The sequence below is a fragment of the Mus musculus genome, chromosome 4 (genome assembly GCF_000001635.26).
Source record: "Mus musculus strain C57BL/6J chromosome 4, GRCm38.p6 C57BL/6J".
In the NCBI taxonomy this organism is placed as follows: domain Eukaryota; kingdom Metazoa; phylum Chordata; class Mammalia; order Rodentia; family Muridae; genus Mus; species Mus musculus.
In genome coordinates, this window is record NC_000070.6 from 57,756,351 (window position 1) to 57,781,466 (window position 25,116).

Here is a 25,116-nt window from a genome sequence, read left to right on the forward strand (position 1 = left end):
AGTTGAGATCAGTTTAATTTACAAAGTGAATTTTAGACCAGCATGAATTAGAGATGAGGCCCCATCTTAGACAGTCAAAGTGAGAGTCACCTTATGTAGTAATACAATATTTGCCAGTGAACACATATATCATAGAATTCTGGACTTAGCTCAAATTACTTGGATTATTTTCCTTATTAAAAAAAGAGATTGCACTATTGTACCTAATAATGGCAGAGTGTCTGTCTGGAATGTCTTTTACCATTCCACATCTGAGCTATGTAAGTGTCTGTGCAATATTAAATCATGGATCTTAGTGGAACGGAAAGTCCTCTCTGGAACTCGATGGGCAAGCAGACGTTGAAAGTCACTGGCAGCATTCTGGAGCCCAAGGACTTACAGATAGCATCCCAGGCTCTCCTGCCCAGTGATGGATGCTATGATACATTTACACAGAGGCAGGGGAGCAGTCGCCATTTTGAAAATGGAAGTGGCATGTTTAGATAGATAAACACCCTCCTGCAGACAAACGGCCAATTGTCTTACATCTTTGAGTCCTCAACATGACAACTCGCCCTTTTCGTTACAGTGGAAATAAAGTTGGCCTGTAACCCTGTTGTTATGTGTAGAGTGTGCCTAAGACCTTCCCTGACATTGTTAGCACAAGGTCTTCCTCGATGTCTGCATGCGTGGAGAGCTCCTATGTATGCACGGCTACTATCTTCTCTCCACCCCGACTCCTAAACATGGAACCTCATTCATTTTTAGCAGACAACACCACACAAGAGAGCAGTATAGAACAGATCTCTGTGCAGTTCTGAGATTAAGAGACAAATAGCATCGTGACACCTCATGATAACTTTGATTTGTAGACACTGGTATGCTCAAAAGTCCTTTTTTGTATGCCCAGGGATCGTCTCCACTTCTTGTTCCAACTTCTTTCAAGTTCCAGGAGAGCCTGAGCTACCCAAGAAAGACCCTGTCTCAAACAAAGGGGAGGGGAGAGGAGGGGAGGGGAGGGGCAGGACTTGAACAGAACTGGAAAGTTGGGAATTAAGTAAAAACAAAGGACGTGCTAACTGACCATACCTTGGCAAGTAAGCTTTTCAGTAACCAGTAACCACAAGATAGATCAGAGGCCCCGTGTTAGTTACCACTTACAAGTCACGTGGGGTTTTAATCTGCCAATGGAGAGCTGTGTGACTTTCTATCAGATGGGACAAATCCACTTGGCTGAAATCCCCTTTCTTTTTCTCTGTTTTCTTTTCCAGCATCTGGGTGGTCTACTGTGTTGCTACAAGGAGATGAACTGACTGCAGATCCCATAGGAACCAACGCAGACATGGCCATCCAGGTAAGCTTTTCCCCGGTGGCTTTTCCGTGGTCTCCTGGACTTCCGAGTGAGACAGGAGCAGGCTCAGCTCTGCCCTGCTGGCCTCGCTCTACAACGGACACGGGGTTTCCTGAAATCTGGAAGCAGATTAAGGAAAGCTTTTAAAATGTATGTCCATTTTGTGTGAATGAGAGTGTGAGTGTGTGGGCGTGTAATACACCAGAACACGAGTGTGGCGGTCGGAGGCCGAGCCGGAGGAAACAGTTCTCTCCTTCCATGATGCCAGGCTTGGCTCTAAGGACCTTTGCCGGTGGAGCCATCTCACCTGCCCTGAGGAAGTTTTGGAGAGCCCGAATATGTCTTGATTTCCCATGGGCCTGCTGTAGGGCATTTATGAACGCGTGTGTCCAAGCAGTAACCTCCACGGGGTCAGTGCAGCAGATGTGAATATTCTGAGCTTTGAGGAGTCCAGCCCCACTGTGCATTGTAGAGAAAGGTCACGGAGGCACAGGGCACAGCTTTGATTTAGGCTCAAGATTTCCAGTGATGTCAGCAGGAAGGCAGCACACGGCCCACTCAGGCGGGAACAGTGACAAGCAGACGTTTCCAAAATGAGTCATCTGGAAGTTAATGAAATCAGCGCCGTTCAAATAAAATGCATGAAATATGTAATCTTTGCGTGGATGAAGGGTTCCTTGGTGAACATTAGCAGAGGCTCAACCATACTGGGTTGGACACGAAGGAAAAACCTTGCTTCTGCTGGTTTTGTTTGTCTGCTTGCTTGCTTGTTTTGATTTGTTTTGTTGTTGTTGTTTTGTTTTGTTGTTGTTTTTTTTTTTTCAGATGATTTGAATTTCTAGTATGTGCCATTTCTGAATGTTTTCTTTTGGAAACATAAGACCAAAAAAGTCCTCCTTTTGTTTTGTTTCTTGTTGTGGTTTTGAGACAGGGAAAAGCAGTGTGTGTGTGTGGGGGGGGGGGGGGCGGCATTTGAAGGAGGGAGGAGGTGAATTTGAACAACACAACACACATCATATGCACTGAATGAAAAGCTCATTTCTATTTGATTATGTATTTGTCTACTAGCGGTTAAATCCAAGGCCTTGTTTTTTGTCAGGCAAGCACCCTATCAGCTCCCAACTCTTATATTTAAAACACTTTGTAAATACATCACAGTGGATAGGATCTTCATATGGACCTGTTTGATAGTTTTAAATTGCTCATTCTTTTTTTTTTTTTTTTGGTTTTTGATTTTTTGAGACAAGGTTTCTCTGTGTAGCTCTGGCTATCCTGGAACTCACTTTGTAGACCAAGCTGGCCTCAAACTCAGAAATCCACCTGCCTCTGCCTCCCGAGTGCTCTAATGGGCTGAAGTTTGAATCATGAGACACTGTATCTCTAGGGAACTCTTTGAGAAGAGAAGGGGAACCAGGGAGACAGGAGAGGGAAATAATGGGATGAATATGATCTATATGGATGAGCATACCATAATGAAGCATTTCCTTTTAAACTATTAATGTATAGTAAGTATTAAAAATAATTCAGGGGGTTGGAGAGATAGCTCATCAGTTAAGAGTATGTGTTGCTATTCCAAAAGACTAGAGCTCAATCCTAAACACCCAGGTGACGTGGCACACAATCGCCTAGGTATGACTCTAGATCCCGTAAGAACCGACACCTCGGACCTCCCCAGGCATCTGCACGTGCATATATGTACATATATGTGCATACCCACACACAGATTCAAACACACATGATTAAAAATAATGTCTTAAAAAATCAGCTTGGGGGGCTGGAGAGATGGCTCAGCGGGTAAGAGCACTGACTGCTCTTCTGAAGGTCCTGAGTTCAATTTCCAGCAACCACATGGTGACTCACAACCACCCATGATGAGATCTGACACCCTCTTATGGTGTGTCTGAAGACAGCTACAGTGTACTTATGTATAATAATAAATAAATAAATCTTTAAAACAAACAAACAAACAAACAGAAAAATCAGCTTGGTACTGGTCAGTAGTGGTGCTCACCTTTAATCCCAGCACTCAGGAGGCAGAGGCAGGTGGATCTCTGTGAACTTGAGACCCACCTGGTCTACAGAGGGAATTTCAGGTCAGCCAGGGTTACACAGAGGAAACTCTGTCTCAAAACCAAAACCAAACAAAAATCATTTGAGTGTGGTGGCACACACTTTTAATCCCAACACTCTGGAAACAGAGGTAGGAAGATCTCTGTGAGTTCCAGGCAAGCCAGGGCTGCACTACACAGAGAGACAAAAAACAAACAAACAAACAAACAAACACCAAAAGCCTGGTGGGTTTTCTTGTAATCCCAGCACTTGGGAAGCTGAGGCAAAAGGCTAATGAGTTGAAGGCCACTCTGGCTGGGCTGTGTAGCAAGAACTTATTTCCAAATACAAACCCAACCAAACAAAAGTATCTCAACTGTAGGACGGAATGGGTATAGAGGCCGGGAAACTAGAAAGAGACCCATGAAGGGGAGGGGAAGGCTTTGGGGAGGGGCAGGTAATAAAACTCGTGGGACATGAAGGCAGATGGAGGACTACTTGGGAGGAAGGATCTATCCACTGGGGTGAAGGTTGAGGAGATTTGGGGGTGGGGGAGAGCAGCAGATTAACTAAAACAGGTAAATATAAAGATTCCTTAAAGAAACGTGCTACTTTGTTAGCTAGTTCAAATAAAATAAAGACCATTGCCCACCACCCTAAGAAACATCTGTCCTAACTCCTGACGCCTGTGAATATGATCTTAATTTAGAGAAATCCTCTTTGTAGATAGAATTAAGAGTCTTGAGATGAGATCACTCCATATTCAGCAGATGGTGCTAAACCCAATGACATGTGTCTTTCTAAGAGATAAAAGAAGGAAACGGGCATGCATGGAGAAGGCCATATGAAGAAATAGGAGTTCTGCAGCCCCAAGCTAAAACCAGATGGAGAGACTAAGGATGACTCATTGGCCGCAGATGTTTACGGCTTCAGTTCAATCCCTAGCACCCCCAAAAGACAAAACCCCAAACTAATGACCCTCCCCAAACTAGAAGATGCTAGAAGGAGCTTCCTCAGAGCCTGGTAAAGAATGCAGTAATACCAATGGCGATCTCAGACAATGGGATTCCAGAGATGTGAGAAAATTAATGTCTGTGTTGTTTTTTAAAGTGTCCAGCCTGTGGGGATTTGTTGTAGCCACTGTAGGAGACCAATACACTAAAGTTCTGCCATGTTTTTGGGCATGGTAGTGCAGTCAGGCCAATCTCTGTGATTTCAAGGTCTAGTCTACATAGTGAGTTCCAGGGCAGCTAGAGATACAAGGTAGACCCTGTGTTTCTACCAAGAACAGAATCTATGCTTGCTAACTGCTAATGCCACCGACACCGAAAACCAACGTTTAGTGTATCTGTCACATTTTCTTGCTTTACTGTGTTCGCCCTTTATGAGTTGCTTTCCCCTGTTCTTGTGTTGGGAGAAATGTTGACTTTATTTCTGCCTGGGCCATCAACAGAAAGGCCAGCCATACTTCAGGAGAGCTTTGAGTTGTCTTATTCTGTGATGATGCTTGTTCAGACACTGACTGACTGACTGAATGAATGAATGAATGAACGGTATGGATTATTGTTTGCTAAAATGTTTCTGGCTGTGGGAATCCCCTTTGGAGCTGAAACAGGAACTTAGTAGTCTACTGTTTGTTATTTTATAAAACAAAATCCTCAAATGTTTGATTTACCAAATGAAGATTCAGGAGCCAGACACTGTGATGAAAGGCTGCTAGCTCAGAGAAGCAAAGAGAAAGCACCCAGCTGACCGCCACTCCCACCACCATCTCCTCCTCCTCCTCCTGCTTCTCCTCCTCCTCCTCCTCTTCTTCCTCCTCTTCCTCCTCCTCCTCCTCCTCCATGATGTCTTAAATACCCTTCAACCCAAAGGCCCTTTCTGTTTACTTCTGTTCACTCCCTGTCAGCTGGTTGCTTCCTCTGCCTCTTGACGTAGGGTTGACTTTTACTTAGCTCTTGGAACAAAGGTGTGTGTCAGGGCTGAGCCACATCACACCAAGGTTTTTCCAGTTCACAATCCTGGGGTTCGCAGTGTGATCAAATATTCTGCAACAGGCTACTGCTTTTAAACTTCAGATTTCAGAAAATCTGAACTTAAAATGAGTGGGTTTTTTTTCCCCTTGTAAGCAAAGCCAAGGGCTTGACACCTGCTAGACAAGTGCTTTACCTTTGAGATAGAATCCTAGCTTGTTGAGAGAGAGAGAGAGAGAGAGAGAGAGAGAGAGAGAGAGAGAGAGAGAGAGGCAGAGATAGACAGACAGGTTCTCACCAAGTTGCTCAGGCTAGGCTTAAACTTGCCATTTTGCAGTGCCAACCTTCCAGAAAAGTATGTGCCACCGTATCTAACTGATCTGAATCAGAGCTTGGGGACATGCCTGTCCTATCCTTCCTTAATTATCTCTTTTTTTCTTTTTGTAATCCTGGGCATTGAACCCAAGACTTTTGAACATACTAGAACATTCAACAATTAGTCCACCACTAAGGTATGTCTCCTTTTGAAACAGGGTCTCATTATTGTTGTCCAGGACGGCCTAGAACTTGCCATCCTCCTGCCTCCACCTCTTAAGTAACCGTGGTTACAGGCCTGCAGTGACAGACCTGGTTTTAAGCTCCCTCTGAACAGTGAATGAGACCCAGGCTTCTTCCCTCTGACCCCAGGCTGTGTCTAGCTATTTCTTCCACTACAGCTCTGCATATGTCCCTGCCCTCTCTCTGCACCCATCCCTGCCCTCTCTATTGAGTCTTTATCTAGAGTCGCCTTTCATTGAGGCCAGTTGGATGAGTCCCCTCTGTCTGAAGCCCTCCTAGCCTTCTAAGTCCTCTTAGAACAGGCCAAACTCAAGGGCAGGGGCCCAGGCTTTAAAAGCCCAGTGGCTCTGCTTTCCTTGGCCTTGAATACACTAAAATGGAATGAGGCAAAGATTAGCAATTCCCCTGCTGACGGATGACACACAGATCCGTGAAATGTTCTTATTTAAAAACAAAAACAAACTAATTTGGCTTTTACCCGCAGTTTCCTAGCTCGCTCCTCTCTCCTTCCCCTGCTCCTCGCTTGGTTAATTCACGTCTATCATTCAGATGTTCTCTTCTCCAGCGGCATTCTCTGCCGGATATTCTTGTTACATCTCCTTCATAGCTAGACACATTACAAAGATTTTTTTTAAGGAGTAGGGAGTACAGATCTTGCCTGGCATATGTGGGTCCCACTTTCAGTTCCTTTGTGGTGGCACATGCCTAGAATCCCAACACTTCAGAGGCTGAGATTAGAAGCTTTGCTGAGAGTTAAAGAGTAAGCTTGACTAAATAGCAGTTTGAAGCAAATTATTTAAACTATTTAAGAGGCACCTGTCTCAAAAATACAAGCAAATAAAAAGAAAAAAGAAAAAGAAAGAAAAGAAAATCTCACTGGATGTGGTAGCACTCATTCCCAGGAGGGAGAGGCAGAGCTCTGTGAGTTCCAGGCCAAACTATTTAAGGACAGTGAGTAGTCTGGGCATAGCCAGGCTCACACTCTTGCAGCACACAGTCCCTTCTTTTCCATTTTTCATCTTTTAGAGGCTCTACAATTTCACAGCCTTTAAAAAAAAATTACTCTTCTCCCTCCCTTTGTCCCCGTCTCCTCTCTTCCTTCTTTCTTTTATTTTTCTCTTTTCTTAACCAGGCAGTGGTGGCACAAGCCTTTAATCCCAGCACTCAGTTGGCAGAGGCAGGTGGATTTCTGAGTTCGAGGCCAGCCTGGTCTACAGAGTGAGTTCCAGGACAGCCAGGGCTACACAGAAAAACCCTGTCACAAACAAACAAACAAACAACCATCTTATGTAGCCCAGGCTGACCTTAGCATTTCTATGTAGTTAAGAGCCCCTTTGAATTCCTTCCCTTCCTGGTTTCAGCCTCCATCTCTGCCACCACACTCAGTTCCCTTTGGCTTTTAGAAAATCCTTTTGGGGGCATATAGTTTTTATACCATATAGATCATCCACGTGTCTAATAACTTTTAGCAAATGCATCGTTACAAGCCCGAGGCAAGTACTCTACCGCTGAACTACACCTCCAACCCCACCGGGTTTAAAATATCCTCACCACTCCCGTGAGACCTTACCTGTCCTCTTCCCTGTCGCCTCTCCCACCAGAACTCCAGGCTGTGCAGTCTTACAGCACACATTCTTGTATGCCTGGCTTAGCATGACTTGAATGTTGAATAACATTTGGCTTATGAGTATGCCGGCCAGTGTGTTGATGTCTTACGGGGTTGTTTTTGGAAAACTGGGGCAGGAACCCAGGGCCTGATGCATGGTAGGCAAATGCTCTGCAGTGAGCTACATAGCCAGCCCAGTTTAGGTTTGATTTTATACTTTTACACTTTTATAAGTTGATTGCCTTGGAAGTCGTTCCTGCTTGCTGTCAGTAATGCTACCAAAGAGGTAGCTGAAGAGAGGACCAGGTCCTTAACTATCTCGGGAGATGCATCACAGAGTTGTAGTGGTGCAGTTGCTCTCCCTGAGGTTCAGTGTGTTTAGATGAGCAACACTTAGTTGCTCATTTAGTTGCTAATTGTACAGGCTAACTGAGGTAACATGTATTTAAAAAAAAAAAAGAGCAGAAAAAGAAGAATGCAAGAGAGTCAGAGAAGGAATCAAAAGTTTGCCTCTGCCAGCAACAACTAGAAAGAGGTTTTCCCTTTTCCTGCAGGATCACAGCATAGTTTATAGGCACTAAAGGGGCTCTCACTTTCTGAAGCCACATGGACAATAGATTAGTTCCAAATAAGCCAACTCTGGAAGGCCTGTGGGCAGAGTAACCAGGCTACCAGGAACTTCCATCTGGAGACAGTTAGGCCACACATACATGGATGCGCTGTGATGCTATGTACTCTGAAGCTGCTGGAACTCTTCCAAGGAAGAGGTTAGCTATTCTTGGAAACAAGTCAATCTTAAAAGCTGTGAGCAGCAGTTTGGCTGACTGTGGAAAACAGGAGGTAAATCTAGACAGTGGACAAGCTACAAGGTCTGGGGTCATTTTTATTGAAATGTAGCAGTTTTATGAGGTTATATTCTCATTTGGCCCATAAAGTAATGATACTTCTCTAGTAATTCTGGAGTAATTCAGGCACACACACACACACACACACACACACACACGCGCGCGTATGCAGAATCCAGAAGACATTGCTGCCATTGCTTCTCAGATGCTGTCTACCTACCTTAGGTTTTGAGACAAGGTTGTTTTCTGGCTCTGGGGCTCACCAAGTAGGCTAGGTTGGCTGCCCTGCGAGCCTTGGGACTTTCTGTTTTGGGATGACAAACAGCAGCCTGGCTTGTTAGCTTGGCTTCTGTGGATCAAACTCCAATCTTCAAGCTTGCAAGCACTCTGCTGACTAAACTATTTCCCTATCACCCAGCTGCTTAGAAGGAAACCATCCCCACTGACCTCCTCAACTCTGGGATGTAATTTGCTATTACAAGTCCATTCTTGGGTCAGGGCAGGGTGAGCAGTACTTTCCAGGCCTCCTGTTTGAGCCTGTTCTTTTAAAATGCTGCCCAGGGAAGAAGTCCAACCTGACTGGGAAGAAAACAAGTGGACAGTGCAGGTTTGGGAAGATTTGCTTCAAGACTGCTTCCAGTGCCTCCTTCCTGTTGGTAGCTTCTAGTACCTCCTTCCAGTTGGTAGTAGTTTACCCATCCATCTGGCCCTCAAAGCCATTGCTTCTCTCCTAGAAACCTGATCATGAACTGCTCTATTTTCTATCAGTAATTGCATGTTTCCAGTCTTGGGTGACAGACAGTACATGGCTTCTTCAATCCCAACATGGCGGGTTATCCTATGCCCTCTTGTTCTATGAATGTTAAGACTAAAAACTAGCCTGTCCTACACTTTTAAACCCAGCACTCAAAATGTAGAAACTGGCAGATGTCTGTGAATTTGGGGCCAACCTGGGCTGCATAATGAGAACCTATCTTAAAACAAACAAACAAAAAACTTTAAGTGTTTCTGAAGATGAGTGTAAACCTCAAGACTTCTTCTAAAAAAAAACAAAAACAAAAACAAAACACTTGTATTGTCATTAAATCTGTAACATTTCTCCCTTGCTTAAGCCACAAACAAGACTGGCACCCTGGAGGTACCTTGAGGCTGTGAGTAGTGTTTGAGAACGGCCCATTTCCAAGTTGAGGAAGATTCTGGGTGGACAGCCACATGCAAAGAGGACGCTTCTCTCTCCGTGTGAAACGTGTGGCTGGGAGAGAGACTGTCCCCTGAGAAAGGCAGATGTTCTCCATTACAAAGCAGGGGAAGCATTTGGACTCTTCCTGCAGTGAATAGGGGTCACAGGTTACAGCTTTCTTTGGCTTTGAGTATAAGAAGCCATTCTGGAGAGCCTTTTGTTGCTGGAGGTGGAGAGTTCTTTGCCCTTTGTTTTCAATGGTGACAACATTGAGGGGTATTGTTTTCTGCTGCCTCCCACCCTGGGACAAAAAGACACATTTGGGACCAAAAGTTTTGTCTACACTGCACATATGTAAAGGTTGCTCTAAATTTGTTCCCTGGCTAAAGGAAATTTTCACCCTGCTTTCCCTTTTTTAGGTCTCTGAGTCTATTTAGGGTAGTGGCTCTCAGAGAGAGGTTGACCCTGTTGGGGAGGAGGCAGCCCGGCTTATATGGGACAACTTTCACAATACTTTCTCTTGGAGAATAACTGCCTTAAATTTTCTTTAAATACAGTGGGCATAGCAGTGCACACCTTTAATCCTCACTTGGAAGACAGAGGCAAGAGGATCTCTGTGAGTGCAAGGGCAGCCTGGCCTACATAGCAAGTTTCAGGCCTGTTGGGAATGCATATTGAGACCCTGAATCAAACCAAACAAACAAACAAACAAAAAAACAAGTCAAAAACTAATTTTAGCTGGGTGTGATTGCTCCCATCTGTGATCCCAGCACTTGGAAGGCTGAGACAGGAGAAATGCCATGAGTTCAAATCTCTTATATGAAAGACTGTCTCAAAATACAGTTGTACACAATACACACATTTCCAGCTTGCTATGGTGGTGGATGTCTATAATCCCAGCATGTTATAATCATGGAATGTTGAATGTCAGGCCAGGCTAGGCCACACAAGAAGGACTTCATCTCAAAAAGTCCGCCCCACACTCCACTTCTGAAAGGCCCAGGGAACGTCACAGAAGAGGGAGGGCAGAAAGGGTGTAAGAGCCAGCGAATGGGCATAGCACATGTTCCTGACATGACATGGTGGTCAAACTAATGAACTCACTGCAGTTGCAGTTACCCATACAAGACCTGCACAGAATCTAAATCAAGTCAGTCCAAAAGTCCACTCCCAGCCAGGCGTGGTGGCGCATGCCTTTAATCCCAGCACTCGTGAGGCAGAGCCAGCCTCTGAGATTTCTGAGTTCGGATTTCTGAGTTCAAGGCCAGCCTGGTCTACAAAGTGAGTTCCAGGACAGCCAGGGCTATACAGAGAAACCCTGTCTCAAAAAACAAAACAAAACAAAAACAAACAAACAAACAAACAATCTACTCCCGGGGCTGGAGTTAGGGTTCTGAGAGCTGCTAAGAGCACACTGATTGCTCTTTCAGAAGACCAGAGATAGATTCCCAACACCCACAAAGCCTTCCACAACCCATCTGCAACTCTAGTTTCATGGCATTTGGTGCCCTTTTCTGGTCTCTCCATGTACTGCATGCTTGTGATGCTCAGACATATACGCAAATAATAAATAAATAAATAAATAAATAAATAAATGCTATCCTAAAGGATAATGCTAAAATAAATAAATAAATAAATAAATAAATAAATAAATAAATAAATGCTATCCTAAAGGATAATGCTAAAATAAATAAATAAATAAATAAATAAATAAATAAATAAATGCTATCCTAAAGGATAATGCTAAAGTCCTAGCATTTGGCAGGCAGAGGCAGGTGGATGTCCATGAGTTTGAGGCCAGCCTGCTGTACACAGTGACCTTACAAGCTGAGCTATTGGCAGTTGATGGCTGCTGGAGAGGGAATATTCATTTTTCTTTTTTTTAATTTTTTATTTATTTTTTATTTTTTCCTCAATTACATTTCCAATGCTATCCCAAAAGTCCCCCCTCCCCCCCCCCATTCCCCTACCCACCCATTCCCATTTTTTTTGGCCCTGGCGTTCTCCTGTACTGGGGCATATAAAGTTTGCCTGACCAATGGGCCTCTCTTTCCAGTGATGGCGGACTAGGTCATCTTTTGATACATATGTAGCTAGAGTCAAGAGCTCTGGGGTACTGGTTAGTTCATAATGTTGTTCTACAGAAAGGGTTGCAGATCTCTTTAGCTCCTTGGATACTTTCTCTAGCTCCTCCATTGGGGGTCCTGTGATCCATCCAATAGTTGACTGTGAGCATCCACTTCTGAGCCTAGGCAGCCTGCTATTGCCATATCCCTTAAGAAAAATGAATACAAGGACCGTGATATAGCTGTCTCTTATATTCATTTTTCTTAAGGGATATGGCGATAGCAGGCTGCCTAGGCTCCAAGGGATAGCCTCACGCCTGTGTGCAATAGGTAGCACTAATTTGATTCTGGAGACTTCTTTTTTTAATAAGTCGTGAAGTTGAGAGGACCAGGTATTGAAGGACACTAAACAGGGACAGTGGGGGATAATATGATTAAGATACATATATACAATTTTCAAAGAATAAATTTTAAATATTGCATTTAAAAATCATGCGAAACCAAAAACAGCCAGGGAAACAAGCAAACCAATGCAAACAAAACAAAAAAAAAACACCAGCCAGGAATGAAAATGCCTGTGATCCTTACACTCGGGAGGTGGAGACAGGAGGATAACGAGTTCAAGGCTACCGTGCTGGAGAGATGACTCCATGGTTAAAAACACAGACTGCTCTAACAGAAGCAGGGGTTGGGTTCCCACAGCCCAGATGGCAGCTTGCAACCATCCATGATTCCAATTCCAGGGGATTTAATGACTTCTGTGGGCACTGCATGCCTGTGCACCACACGCATGCATCGTTGGCATAAAATAAAAGTAAATATTTAGAAAAGAAAAATGAACATTTTTGAAAGGATTTGTTATAAGCGACTCCACTAATGTAGTTGTTATTATTCCTGCGTGCTGCCTTTTTTTTTTGTCAAATAAAATGAAAGTCTGAGGTCACAGCATCTCGGTTACAGATAGACGTAGATCATGCCTGGCAAGGCCATGACCCCAGGTCTTTCCTGAGCAGTTTCGGCTCCTCACTGTGTTCTCTTGCTAACAGTAACAGTGGGGATGGATTGCTTGTTCTGAGCTAAGAGCTGTGCCAACCACATACATGCACCCTCTCTCTTTTATCTTTGCCACTGTTTTCTCCTTCTCTTCATCCCATAGAATCCTCAAAACAGTGCTGCAAAGCAAAACTATTCCTAACCCTTCTCACAGCTGTGGTCACAGCTGTGGTGGGTGACTTTAGGTCACATACCAAAGATTCAGAAGCCAGGTTTTGAACCAGATAGAAAGACTCTTGGAAACCAGGAGTGGTGACTCATGACCGTGATCCTAGCACTCAGAGCCGTGGCCGGAGGATTGTCAGGAGTCTGAGGTCAACCTTGGCTACATAAGTGAGTTCCAGGGCAACCTGGGCTACAATGTGAGACACCCCCCCCCCCCCAACAAAAATTTTTAAAAGATACTTTGTAACTTCTGTTTGAATAGGAAATGCAAATTTTGTTGTATTTAGAGTTTGTTTGTTTTTTTTTGTTTTTGGTTTTTGGTTTTTTTTTTTGCTTGTTTGTTTGGTTGGTTGGTTGGTTTGATTTGGTGGTTGTTAGCTGAATCAGGAGGGCTCTAGAGATGGGAATAACCCAGCCAGATAAAATTAGCTCACTGGCAGAACATGTGCTTAGTATGTTCAAGACCTAGATTCAACCTTAAACACCAAAAATCAAATCCACCCACCACCACCACCACCACCGTGACCTTGCAGACTCAATTAAAGTTGAACTTGAGATAATTCTTAATGAATACTTTTTTTTCAAGTTTGTATATCCCAAATACTGCATAAAGCAAACTTACCCTAAGAAATTGCTTGCTGTTAACCTAAAGTTCAATTTAACTGGACAGTCTGTATTTCTATTTGCTGAGTCTAGAAGTCTTAGGTAGGAGGGTGCCACAAAGTGGTGATCACTGTGGTTTTGATATTAATGTATTTGTGGGTTTAGTTTTTTTTTTTTCTTTCAAGACTGACAACTGTGTAAATAAATCTACAGATTGGTTCAAACATCTGTTTCTTGATATTGTGTTGGGTTTTGGAGACAGGATTTTGCTATCTAGCAAGCTAGCCTCTAACTTGTGGTAACACTCCTGCCTTAATCTCCCAAGTGCTGAGATCACAGTCGTGAGCCATCATGCCTGACTTTGGTTTGATGATCTTAAGTAGCCTTAGTTTTGATTCTAGAATCAGCCAGTACTTCCGAAAGAATTTAAGAAGCTCCGCCTAGGCCTAAAAGATGGTTTTGTAGTCTGAAAGGAGATAAAAGAGACAAATCAAATGGCAAAAGCATCTTAGTTGTCTGGGGCTGCCGAGGAGGGTTGGAGACAGAACAATAGAAGTGATGGGTTAACTGCAGAGCACCTTTAGGTTTCTTTGTCAGGACCAAAGGATGAAAGGACATAGCATTGAGGCAGAGGCCCTTTGTAATGCTCTGTTTGGGAAACTTAGCTGCCTCTCATTGTCCTGATTTCTTTAAGGCTTGGCTAGAACTTACCTTCAGTTTAGTGACAAGTCACTGCCATGTGGATGACTCCATTTTGATTTTAGTCTAGTGTCCTAATTAGGCTGTCTAGTGCTGCTGATGAAACACCATGGACCAAAAGCAAGTGGGGGTGGGGTGGGGGTGGCTTGCACTTCCACATCATAGTGACTCATGGGAGGAAGTCAGGACAGGGACTCAAACAGGACAGGAGCCTGGAGGCAGGAGCTGATGCAGAGGCCATGGATGGATGCTGGTTACTGGCTTGCTCAGCCTGTTTCCTTATAGAACACAGGGCCACCAGCCCCAGGATGGTACTGCCCACAATGAGCCGGGCCCTCCCCCAGCAATCACTAAGAAAATGCCCTACAGTCAGATCTCTTTTTTTTTCTTTTTCTTTCTTTTTTTTTTTTTCTTTTTAAATTTTCTACAGTCAGATCTTACGGAGGCATTTTCTCAAGCTTGCATCAAGTTAACATAAAACTAGCCAGCACAGCTGGGCGGTGGTGGCACACACCTTTGATCCCAGCACTTGGGAGGCAGAGGCAGTCGGATTTCTTAGTTCGAGGCCAGCCTGATCTACAGAGTGAGTTCCAGGAGAGCCAGGACTATACAGTGAAACCCTGTCTTGAAAAAAGAAGAAAAAAAAAAAAACTAGCCAGCACATTTGGTGTAGGGAGAAAGCCTACTTCCAAAGCATGGACTCTGGTAATTATTATTCAAGACATATATTTCATGAAAGTTTAAACCAGACAGAGGTGTAGTTTCAGTGAACACAATATACTGGTAGCTATTAAGTGTGTATGCCCATACCTACCCAGAGGGTTGCAGTCAGACTGAGCCACGTAGTGAGACCTTCATGACTATCAGCAAATGTCTCTCTATATACATTTTCCCTTAGGAATTAAGGCTTCCAAGCTAGATCCAGTTTCTCTACAAAGTAAAATAGGAAACTCTGCCCAGGGCCCGTTAGCTTCCCCCATACCTCTTTGAGACATGGTCTTGTGTAGCCAGGTAGGTCTAAAGCTTGTCATGTAGCTGAATGGAACCTGGAACTTCTGATCTTCCTGTTCCTGCCTCCCAAGCACACTAGAATTACAAGTGTGTGCCACCATGCCAGCCCTCCTGGTGTGTGTGTGTATGTGTGTGTGTGGTGTGTATGTGGTGTATATTGTCTATGCATGTGTGTGTGGTATATATGTGGTGTGTGTGTGGTGTGTCTGTGTGGTCTATGCATGTGTGTATATGTGTGTGTATGGTATGTGTGTGTGTGCGGTATATATGTGGTATGTATGTGGTGTGTGTGGTGTATGCATGTGTATGTGTGGTATGTGTGTATGTGTGTGTATGTGTATGTGTGTGGTGTGTTTGTGGTGTATGTGTGATGTATATGTGGTGTGTGTGGTCTATGCATGTGTGTGGTGTGTATGTGTATGTGGTGTGTGTGGTCTATGCATGTGTGTGATGTGGGTGTGTGTGTGTGGTGTATGTGTGATGTGTGTGTGGTGAGTATGAGGTATGTGTGGTCTATGCATGTGTGTGTAGTGTGTGTATATGTGGTGTGTGTGGTCTATGCATGTGTGGTGTGTGTGTGTGTGTGTGTGTGTGTGTGGTGTGTATGGTCTATGCATGTGTGTGTGTGTGTATGTGGTGTGTGTGGTCTATGCATGTGTACGTGGTGTTTGTCTAGGTGGTGAGAGGGATTGAACACAGGCTCTTATGCTGGCTAGACATGTGCTTTCCTACTAAGAGCTCTTCCAGCCTCCCCCGACCCCCAATTTGAGACAGGGCCACTCTGTTTCCAAGTCTGGCCTTGAATTCACTTTGAAAGCCTGAGCCAGGCTTGCATTTTTTTTTTATCCTATTGCTTCAGCTTCCTAAGTAGCTGGAACGACAGGCCAAACTGTCATTCCAGTTTTTAAAATGTTGACAAACTATTCTTTTTCATGACATTTTTTTTTTGATTGAGTGTGAGTAGGTAGGTGTTGGTGGATGTGTGCATGTCTGTGTGTGTGAAGGTCAGAGGGTGGCTTCTCACATTCAATCCTCTCCTGAGACACAGGTTCCCGGGATCAAACTCAGGCCATGAGATTTGGTAGCAAGTGCCTTTACCTCTGGTGAAATAGTCCTGTGCTTTTACAAACTTCGTTATTTGCTAAGATGCCCTCTTTCTCAAAGCCGGCCATAGTGAAGCACACCGGGCGTCTCAGGTACTCAGGAGGCAGAGCAAGAGAATCTTCTGTGAGTTCAAAGCCAACTTCAGTTATGTAATAAGACACTAAAAACAAAACAAACAAACAAACAAACCCCACAACTTTTCAGAGTGATTCCCTCCTAACATAGATGGCACTGCCGGGGATATTTCGAGCAAAAGTTCAGAAACATTCAGGGATGTGCCCACCTGTATTTTCTCTGCACTCCTTTAGAGCATTCCTGTAGTGGGCGTGTCTGATTTCTGTAGTGGGCGTGTCCGATGACAGGAAAGCTCTAGAAGCTGCCTCAGTGTTATCTGCATCTTCGGAGCCGGCCCCGGGGGAGTTTAGTGTGCTATCTTAACTATGATTTGCTCCAGCTGCTTTGCAAACACGGTTCCTTCGTAAGAGCCAGAGCCTGTGGCTTCCAGCAGAGCGAACTGAGTCAAGCAAGCCAAACTCCAAAGCCACAGACAGCAGCCTCAGAAACCACTAGTCTGAAGGGCCGCAGAAAAGTGGCCAAGCTGGATCCCACTTAGGCAGGGAACTGGGATGCCTGTGTATCTCCTGCATGTCTCTGTCATCACTCCAAGTGATCAGAAATGAGCCAGAAAGCCTGAGCAGAATCTCTGTGGCCTTTTACCCTGAGCCTCATGTTTCTGAAATAGCACAAAGGTCTCAAGCTCCAGCGCAAGCCTCAGAACAACTGCTGTATTCACAGGAGAGTTTATCTTGCTTCATAAACACTGAAGGCTGTTTAAGTGAGCAACTAGTGCTCCTCCCTCCCCTTGACCATCTCCTCTACCCACTCTCTAAGGCCATGCTCTGTGCTAAGATCTATTGTAGTAGAGACTATGGTTAAAAGTTTCAAAGACATACACGCAGGCAAAGCACCAATCCAATATATATATATATATAATTAAAAATAGAGGAAAGAAGCCAGGAGTGGTGACATGGCACACACCTTTAATCCCAGCATTCTGGAGACAGAGACAATTGGATCTCTGTGTGTTCAAGGCAAGGCTAGTCTAAAAAATGAGTTCTATGCTAGCCAAGGCTACACCGTGAGACCTTATTTGAAAATACCAAGCAGGGGACTGGTGAGATGGTTCAGTGGGTAAAAGCACTAACTGCTCTTCAGGAGGTCCTGAGTTCAAATCCCACAACCACATGGTGGCTCACAACCATCCGTAGTAACATATGACGCCCTCTTCTGGTATCTAAAGACAGCTACAATGTACTTACATATAATAAATAAATTCTTAAAAAAAAAAAAGAAAAGAAAGAAAGAAAGAAAATACCAAGCAGAAAAACAAAAGAGAAAGCATACACCCAGACAAAATGATTGCTTCACTATCTACTCTACAACAGGTTGCCAGCTAACAAACATACACACACACACACACACACACACACACACACACACACACATACACCCCTCCACCTTCCTGCTTCAGCTACCTGACTGAATACTGGGGACAACACAAGCATTCGGAAGCAGCCACTACTACTCTCCTGGGCAGCCAGACTAGCTCTGTTGCAGGGGAGGATATAATTGCTGGTCATTTAGTCTTAGAAAAAGTAAAGGATATCCAATTTTTAAAAATAAATAAATAAAATGTTAAAGAAAGAAAGAAAGAAAGAAAGAAAGAAAGAAAGAAAGAAAGAAAGAAAGAAAAGATAAAGGAGGATTTGGAGGCACAGACAGGCTGAGCAACTTTCCCAAGTTCACACAGTGATGGAGCAGGGCTCAAACCCAGCTCTCTTCTCCTGGCTCCTTCCCTCCCCTCCCCTCTCCCTTCCCTCCCCTCCCCTCCCCTCCTCTCCCTCTCTCTCTCTCTCTCTCTCTCTCTCTCTCTCTCTCTCTTTCTTTCTTTCTTTCTTACTTTCTTTCTTTTTTTCCCTGGAATTTTTATCTCAGCTCTAGCTGTAATATTGCTGACGCTCTGATTTGCCCTCAGTCACACAAGGGAGAAAAACAATAAAAAGCACAGGCTTGTCACAGGAGCACAAGACCAGCCCTGCCCTGCCTCCCAGCACGTGAGCACCCTACTCTACCTCCTCTGCACCCCTATCTTATCTCCGCCTGCCTATGAATTACTTAGCATCCAGGAGCCTCATTTGGGAGCAGAGGACACCGGGCTCTAGGAGAAATGATAAGATGAAAACTCTTCTAAGACAAGATGTTGTCTGTCTGGGTTTACTTGTTTTTGCTGAAGTGTGTTCTGTTCCATTTTATGGCCTTCAACCAGTAGGTTGCTGGGATTCTAAACCTGGAAAGCTTACATCTGTCAACTGCAGTTTCTTTTTCCTTTTAATGTTTGAAAATTAGATTGATTGTGTGTGTGTGTGTGCTCCCGAGAGTGCACACGTGTGCACATGCCATGAACACACATATAGAAGTCAAGATAACTTATGGGAGTCACTTCTCTCCTTTTACTTTGTGGGTCACTAGGATTAGGCACCAGCCATCAGTCTTGTTGGTAAGTGACTTTATCTATTACACCATATGTTGCCAGCACAACTACTGTGGTTTTAAAGTGATTTTGGACTAACCATGGTCCCAATCTGACAAGGCCTAAAAACAAACAAACAAACAAACAAACAAGCCCAAGAAAAGAACCTTTTTTTAAAAAGTAGTTTGTGTGTGAGGCTGTTTTGCCTATAGGTATGTCTGTGCACATGCCAATGAGGCCAAAAGAGTGTGTCAGATCCTCTGGGCCTGGAGATATAGGTGGTTGTGGCTTGATGTGGATTAGAGAACTAAACCCAAGTCCTCTGCAAGAGCTACAGATGCTCTTACCAACTAAGCCAGCCCATTAAAAAAAAAAAAAAAATCAACGATTATTGCCTCTGCAATAATCAGGGCAATAGTCAGGATTGTTAAGATTTTTAAATGTCAATATAGTCTTCTATTTCCCCTGCTACTACTAAAAACCTTCACAGTTCTTTCTATAATTTAACAGTCTGTACTTAAAAGTTCAGAGGGAGGGAAAAACTTGGAAATTACTAAGAAAACCACAGTTTCTTATTTTGTTTTTCTAGGACTCAAATGCAAGGCTCTGTTTACACTAGGCAAACACTCTGCCTTCTGAATATGTTGCCAGCCTGTTACCATTACAAAACAAAGCTGGGCTTGCTAGTGCAGGCCTTTAATCCCAACACTTTCCAGGCAGAAGTAGGAAGATCTCTGTGAGTTCAAGGCAAGTCTGATCTACATAGGAAGTTCCAGGACAGCCAAAGCTATATAGTGGGACCCTGATTTAAAAGCAAACAAACAAGCAAACAAACAAACAAACATAACAAAACCCAAAAACCAAACACTGACTATATTGTCACATGTCTGTAATTCCAGCACTTGGGAGGCTGAGACAGGCTTTCCAGGAGTTTGAAGCTAGTCTGGGTTACAAAAGAACAAGCAAAGCACCAAACCCAAGACCAGGAGAAGCCCACCAACACCTCCTATTGCTACTTGTGCAGGTCCCCTCTCCTCCACCGTCCCTTTTTGGACAGAGTTTTCATGCAGCCCAGTCTTGCCTTGAGCTCACTTGCTATGTAGGAAAGGATGACCTTGAATTTCCGATTCTTCTGACTCTGCCTCCTGAGTGCTGGGATTTCAGGGGTGCACTATCATGCCCAGTTGACTTTTATTTATTTATTTAGAGACAAGGTAGCCTGTTACCTAGATTAGCTTGAAAGTCACTAGCTTCAAATTTGAGATCCTTCTGCCTGAGCTTCTTGAAGGCTAGGCTTATATGAATGTGTGTGTGGTTGGTTGATTGGTTGGTTTGGTTTAGTTTGAGACAGGGTTTCTAGTAGCTCAGACTGGCTTTGAAGTTGCTATATAGCTCCTATCTCTGCCTCCTAAATTCTGGGATTACAGGAATGGGCTACTATAGCTAGTTTAGTTTATTGTTTTCTTTTTAGGAGAAAGGCTAACTGTGCTCAGCACAGCCTGCCTGACCCGGAACTGCTCAGGTTGTCCTTGAATTTCCATGAGTGTGCCATCCATCCCAGGTCCAACGGTGTTGTGATTAGCCACATGGGCCACCTCACTTGGCTTTCATGGGTTCGTTTTTAAAAGAGCCATTTTAAAAGGTTGAAACAAGTTGGTTGGGATGGTACAAGCCTTTAATGCCAGCACTCAGGAAGCAGAGGTAGGCAGATGTCTATGAGTTCAAGGCCAGCCTGGTCTACAGAGTGAGTTCAAAGACAGCAGGGGCTGAACAGAGAAACTCTGTTTCAAAAATATAAAACAAAACAGCTGGGCGAATGAAACCAGTGACCACTTCCATGTATCAGAGTTTGGCAGAAGAGACCAAATGTGAGGATTCAGGAAAAGGAAACAAACATGGAGTAGGTGGGAAAGAACTTCTCCGGGCACAGGAAGTGAGAAACCCTGGAGAGAAAGCAAAAGAAAGGCAAGCATGGATCCAGGCTTGAGAGGAAACATGGCCCTGGAGCCAAGTGTTCTCAGAGGAAGCTGTCCCTGTCCTGTTTGCTTCCCTCCCCCTTCCTTCCAGGGGAGACCATGCTCCCCAAACCAGGTTGTAGGCAGCATCAAATGCAAACAAATCCAGATTCCTGGATCTAGATCACTCAATACATATGTAACACATGTAACACACGCTCACACATGTTCATACATGTGCCTTCACAATACACATTCATATGCACATGGAAACACACACACATGTCACACACATATACACATGTGCACGTGGGAACCTGTCCTAACCTTTTAGAAGTTAGTTGTTTTTCTTTCTTTAGGTCAGGATTTTGTTTTGTGTTTTGTTTTTTCCTGACATGGTCTCACTCTGGCTCCCAAGAGTTTATTAATAATAAAGTCCTGGCCGGCTGGTCTCAGACTCGTGACATCCCTCTAGCCTCAGCCTCCCAGATTCTGGGATTATAATCCTGAGACACCACATGCAGCTGTTTTCTTGTTTGTTTTGAGAAAAGGCCTTGGTGCATCGTCTGGACTGGCTGTGAATTTGAGATTCTCCTGTCAAGAGATTCCTGGATTCCCTGGCTCCAGAACAGTGATCTTGTTTTAGATTTATCTTTGTTTTTGTGTTCATCTGGTGGTTCTAGAGGGAGATGGGGAGTGAACAGCTGCTTCAAAAGGCTTGAGTGAAGGCTGATCCTTCTCTATCAGGGAAGAATAATACATCAACTAGGACTGCAGCTTCAAGTCAGGGAAGTACATGAATCCACTCAGAGATTCCCTCCTGACAACCAGGTCATCTCAATTAACTCAGACAATCACAAGTGACAAAAGCCACAGCCAGTTTGTCCTCACTTTTTTTTTTCCATTTGGTGGTGGTGGTGGTGGTGATGGAGCAATAGGGTTTCCCTATGTAGCACTCAGGCTGACCTCAGACTTATTAGGACCCCTCCCCAAACTGATGCTTTTCACCTCAGCCCTTGTTAGAAGGACAGGATGGTAAATTCTCTTCCATTGTGGACAGTTTGGCCTCTTTGGATTTTCAGATCAGCTTTCTGGGACAGTCTCAGGTCTATTTGTTTGTTAGTATGTTTGTTTTTGTTTTTGCTTTTTTAAGACAGGCTTTCTTTGTGTGGCTCTGACTGTTACTCTGTCGCCCTTGAAACTCAGAGAGCAGCCTGTCTCTGGGATGTAAGGTGTTTGCCACCACTGTCACATGGCTAATCTCGTGTCTTCTTAAACTTTTCTTCTTTTAGCTTGGGTTACCTGTTCACTTCCACAGCTAGGCCATTATGGACTTAGTTCATTTTGCTCAGTTTGGGTTCTGTTGGCCCATGTCTAGTCTGATGGCTTGTCTATCACTTTCTATATCTTATTTCTTGAGTCCCTGGATGGCCACTCCTGCCCAGAGTGTTGTTTAAAGTGCTCCAACAGCTGAGAGGTGTCACAAAAGAAAAATGTTCACCTAGTTTGTAGTGAAAGAAATCTCACCTCTCCCTAAGACACAGCAAAACCCCTGTGGAAGGCTGCCTACCACGGAGGGCCATCTGTCCTGGACAAAGTAGGGCTTTCACAAGCAGGTGACATTTATTCCTCCAGGTTGTTTCATCCATGGGAGTGGGAGCTGTTTATTTTCACTAAAAGGCTGCTAAAACACATCTAGGAGCTAGTTGTAAAATGCTCAGCTTAGCCAAGGTATGCTACAAAAAGATTGCACCATGCATCAGATCTCGGGACAGAGACTTATGGGGGGGGGTGCTCACATACACACATTAAATAATACCAAAAATAAGTTTAAGCATGGTTACTGCTTCAATATTTTGAAAAGTAACATAAAAGTTTTCTAATATAATATCAGCGTGTATTGAACAAGTTTTATCCTGGCAATGTTACTAGCATTTTAGTTTTTTGGTTTTTTGTTTTTGTTTTTTGTTTTTTTTTTTTTGTTTTTTTTTTTCTATAGAATGCTATAAACTTGAAAATTAAATAGAACATGGACATTGCTTTGGAAAATAAATAATTCATCATTTAACTCAATTCTAATGATGAAGCAAATCTCAATCTCTCTCTCTTTGAGACAGGGTTTCTCTGTGTAGCTGTAGCCTTGACTATCCTGGAACTCACTCTGTAGACCAGAACTCACAGACCAATCTCTTCCCTCAGCCTCACAAATGCTGAGATTTAAGGTGTGGGCCACCACTGCTCAGTAATGAAACAAATTTCCTTAGTAACTTTTATGCTTACTCTAGTTTAGGCATGTACGAGGAGAGGGAGATGATGAAATACTTGCCAAGTTGGGGTCTGTATAGAACATCACCTCTGCTTTGATTTTGGAGGCCTTCTTTGTCTAGTCTGTGGGCTGTGAAATAAATACCTCCCCAAGCATACTTCTTGCAGGGAGCATTCTCATGTGATACTGATGTATTCAAAATAGTTCGGGATGTAGGGCACCCAATGTCTTTCTTTTTCTTTTTCTGTTTTCCTTCTCTTCCCTTCCTTTCCCTTCCCTTTCTTTCCTTTCCCTTCCCTTCCCTTCCCTCCCCTCCCCTCCCCTCCCCTCCCCTCCCCTCCCCTCCCCTCCCCTCCCCTCCCCTCCCCTCCCCTCCCCTCCCCTCCCCTCCCCTCTCTTCTCTTCTCTTCTCTTCTCTCTCTCTTTCCCAAGACAGAGTTTCTCCGTGTAGCCCTGGCTGTGCTGGAACTCACTCTGTAGACCAGGCTGGCCTCGAACTCAGAAATCTGCCTGCCTCTGCCTCCCAAGTGCTGGGATTAGAGGCATGCGCCACCACTGCCCAGCATTCTTTTCTTTTTTGAGAGAAGATCTCACACTGTAGCTCAGGTTAGCTCAGAACACACCAGATTATAGCCCAGGATAGCCCAGAACTCTCCAAGTTGATGTCTAAGTGATAGCAGGGTCTCTGCCTTTGGCTCTCAAGGGCTGAGATTATAGACTAGGGAGGGAGAAAGAAGAAAGGAGGGAGGTGAAGGAAGAGGGAAAGAAGACAGCAAGGGAGGTAAGTTGATGCTAGCCAATAATAAATACTACTGAAATCTAATAGTATCTAAAAATACGAAAAAACCAATGGTGAAAGGCAGGCGCAGTGGCCTCTTCAGACCAGCCAGGACTATAGAGCAAGAGGAGTCTGTCTCAAAAGAGCCCAAGCAAAGCAAAGCAAAGCAAAGCAAAGCAAAGCAAAGCAAAGCAAAGCAAAGCAAAGCAAAGCAAAGCAAAGCAAAGCAAAGCAAAGCAAAACAAAACGGCATACTAGACAATCTCTAAATGCTAAGGGAAAGGCAGAATGAGAGTCAGGAAAGTCTGTTTGGTTTCAGACCCCGGGGACAAGGGACTGAAATATTTTTATATTTTACATACCAAGGCAGACCTGGCTTCCAGGTTCTCCCAGCATCCCTCAGTCCCTAACGGGCATACCCTGCCCCCAACCCTGAACTTTCCAGTCCAGGGGCTGGGCTGCTCTTCCCCCAGAGGCTCTTCCCTATATAATCCAGATGTTTTAGTCTCTCCTCTTCTCTACCCCCTTCTCTCTCCCTCCACTATCCTCCCTTCCCCCATGGTGACTTCCCTGGCCTTGGTCCTTGAGACCAGTCAAGAGCAGCTTCCCATTAATCCTGACTTTAATATAATCTAATCTGGTTTAAATTGGCTCTGTTCATCGGCAACGGAGAAGTAACCTATCCAATTCTCCCTGGAAGACTTTACGGGCTTCCCCAAGTCAGCGTTGGGGAAGTGTTCAAGCAGGAGAAAGCCCTTCTCAGAGGTGGTCTGGTTCCCTGGCCCGTAAGTGAAGACGCTTTTAGGGAAATCCCAGTCTGATTTCACTTCCCTAACCTGGGGAGGTCCCAGATTTCCAATACAAAGGAAGTTAGGGAAATGAAATCCGGCTGGGACTTGGACTTTTCTCCCGCTGTGTTTGTCATTCAAACAGATTTTAAGAAGTTGAGCCCCGGGCCTTGTGATTGTGGGCGGAGGAGGGGATGGCTAGGGCGAACTGGAAAAGCCCCAGGGACTATAAAGGAGTCAGACTTGGGAGGTTGTGGATCACCGGGAAAGCGCTTCCCTGGTGAACAGCTGAATCTGACTCCGCTTGATGTGATTTTTCCTCTGCAGAAAACTTGCCCTAAAGCTGAGTAAGACGCACAATAGCTTGCTTTTTGAAAATGCTGTTTTCTGTCTGGGCCATTTATGGGTATATTGGTGTCCTCTCTAAGGACTTCTAGACTGCTCGGTTTTCCAAAGGTCATTAACATTATTTAAATATTCATCGCGGGGGAGGGGACGACAGACTGAAATTTCAGACCTCTCTGAAATGAGGGATGGCTGGCCACCTGCCTAATGGA

General features: G+C 44.3%; 1 protein-coding gene across 3 annotated transcripts in view; it reads left to right on the forward strand.

Annotated features, from left to right (window-relative positions):
- Pakap (paralemmin A kinase anchor protein) overlaps positions 1-25,116 on the forward strand; it is a 462,510-nt gene that overhangs the window by 321,876 nt on the left and 115,518 nt on the right. For all 3 annotated transcript variants that reach the window (NM_001384157.1, NM_001384150.1, NM_001304544.1), the window contains one exon: positions 1,251-1,333. In NM_001384157.1, coding sequence (NP_001371086.1) covers positions 1,251-1,333 — 83 coding nt within the window. The remainder of the gene's footprint in view (positions 1-1,250; positions 1,334-25,116) is intronic.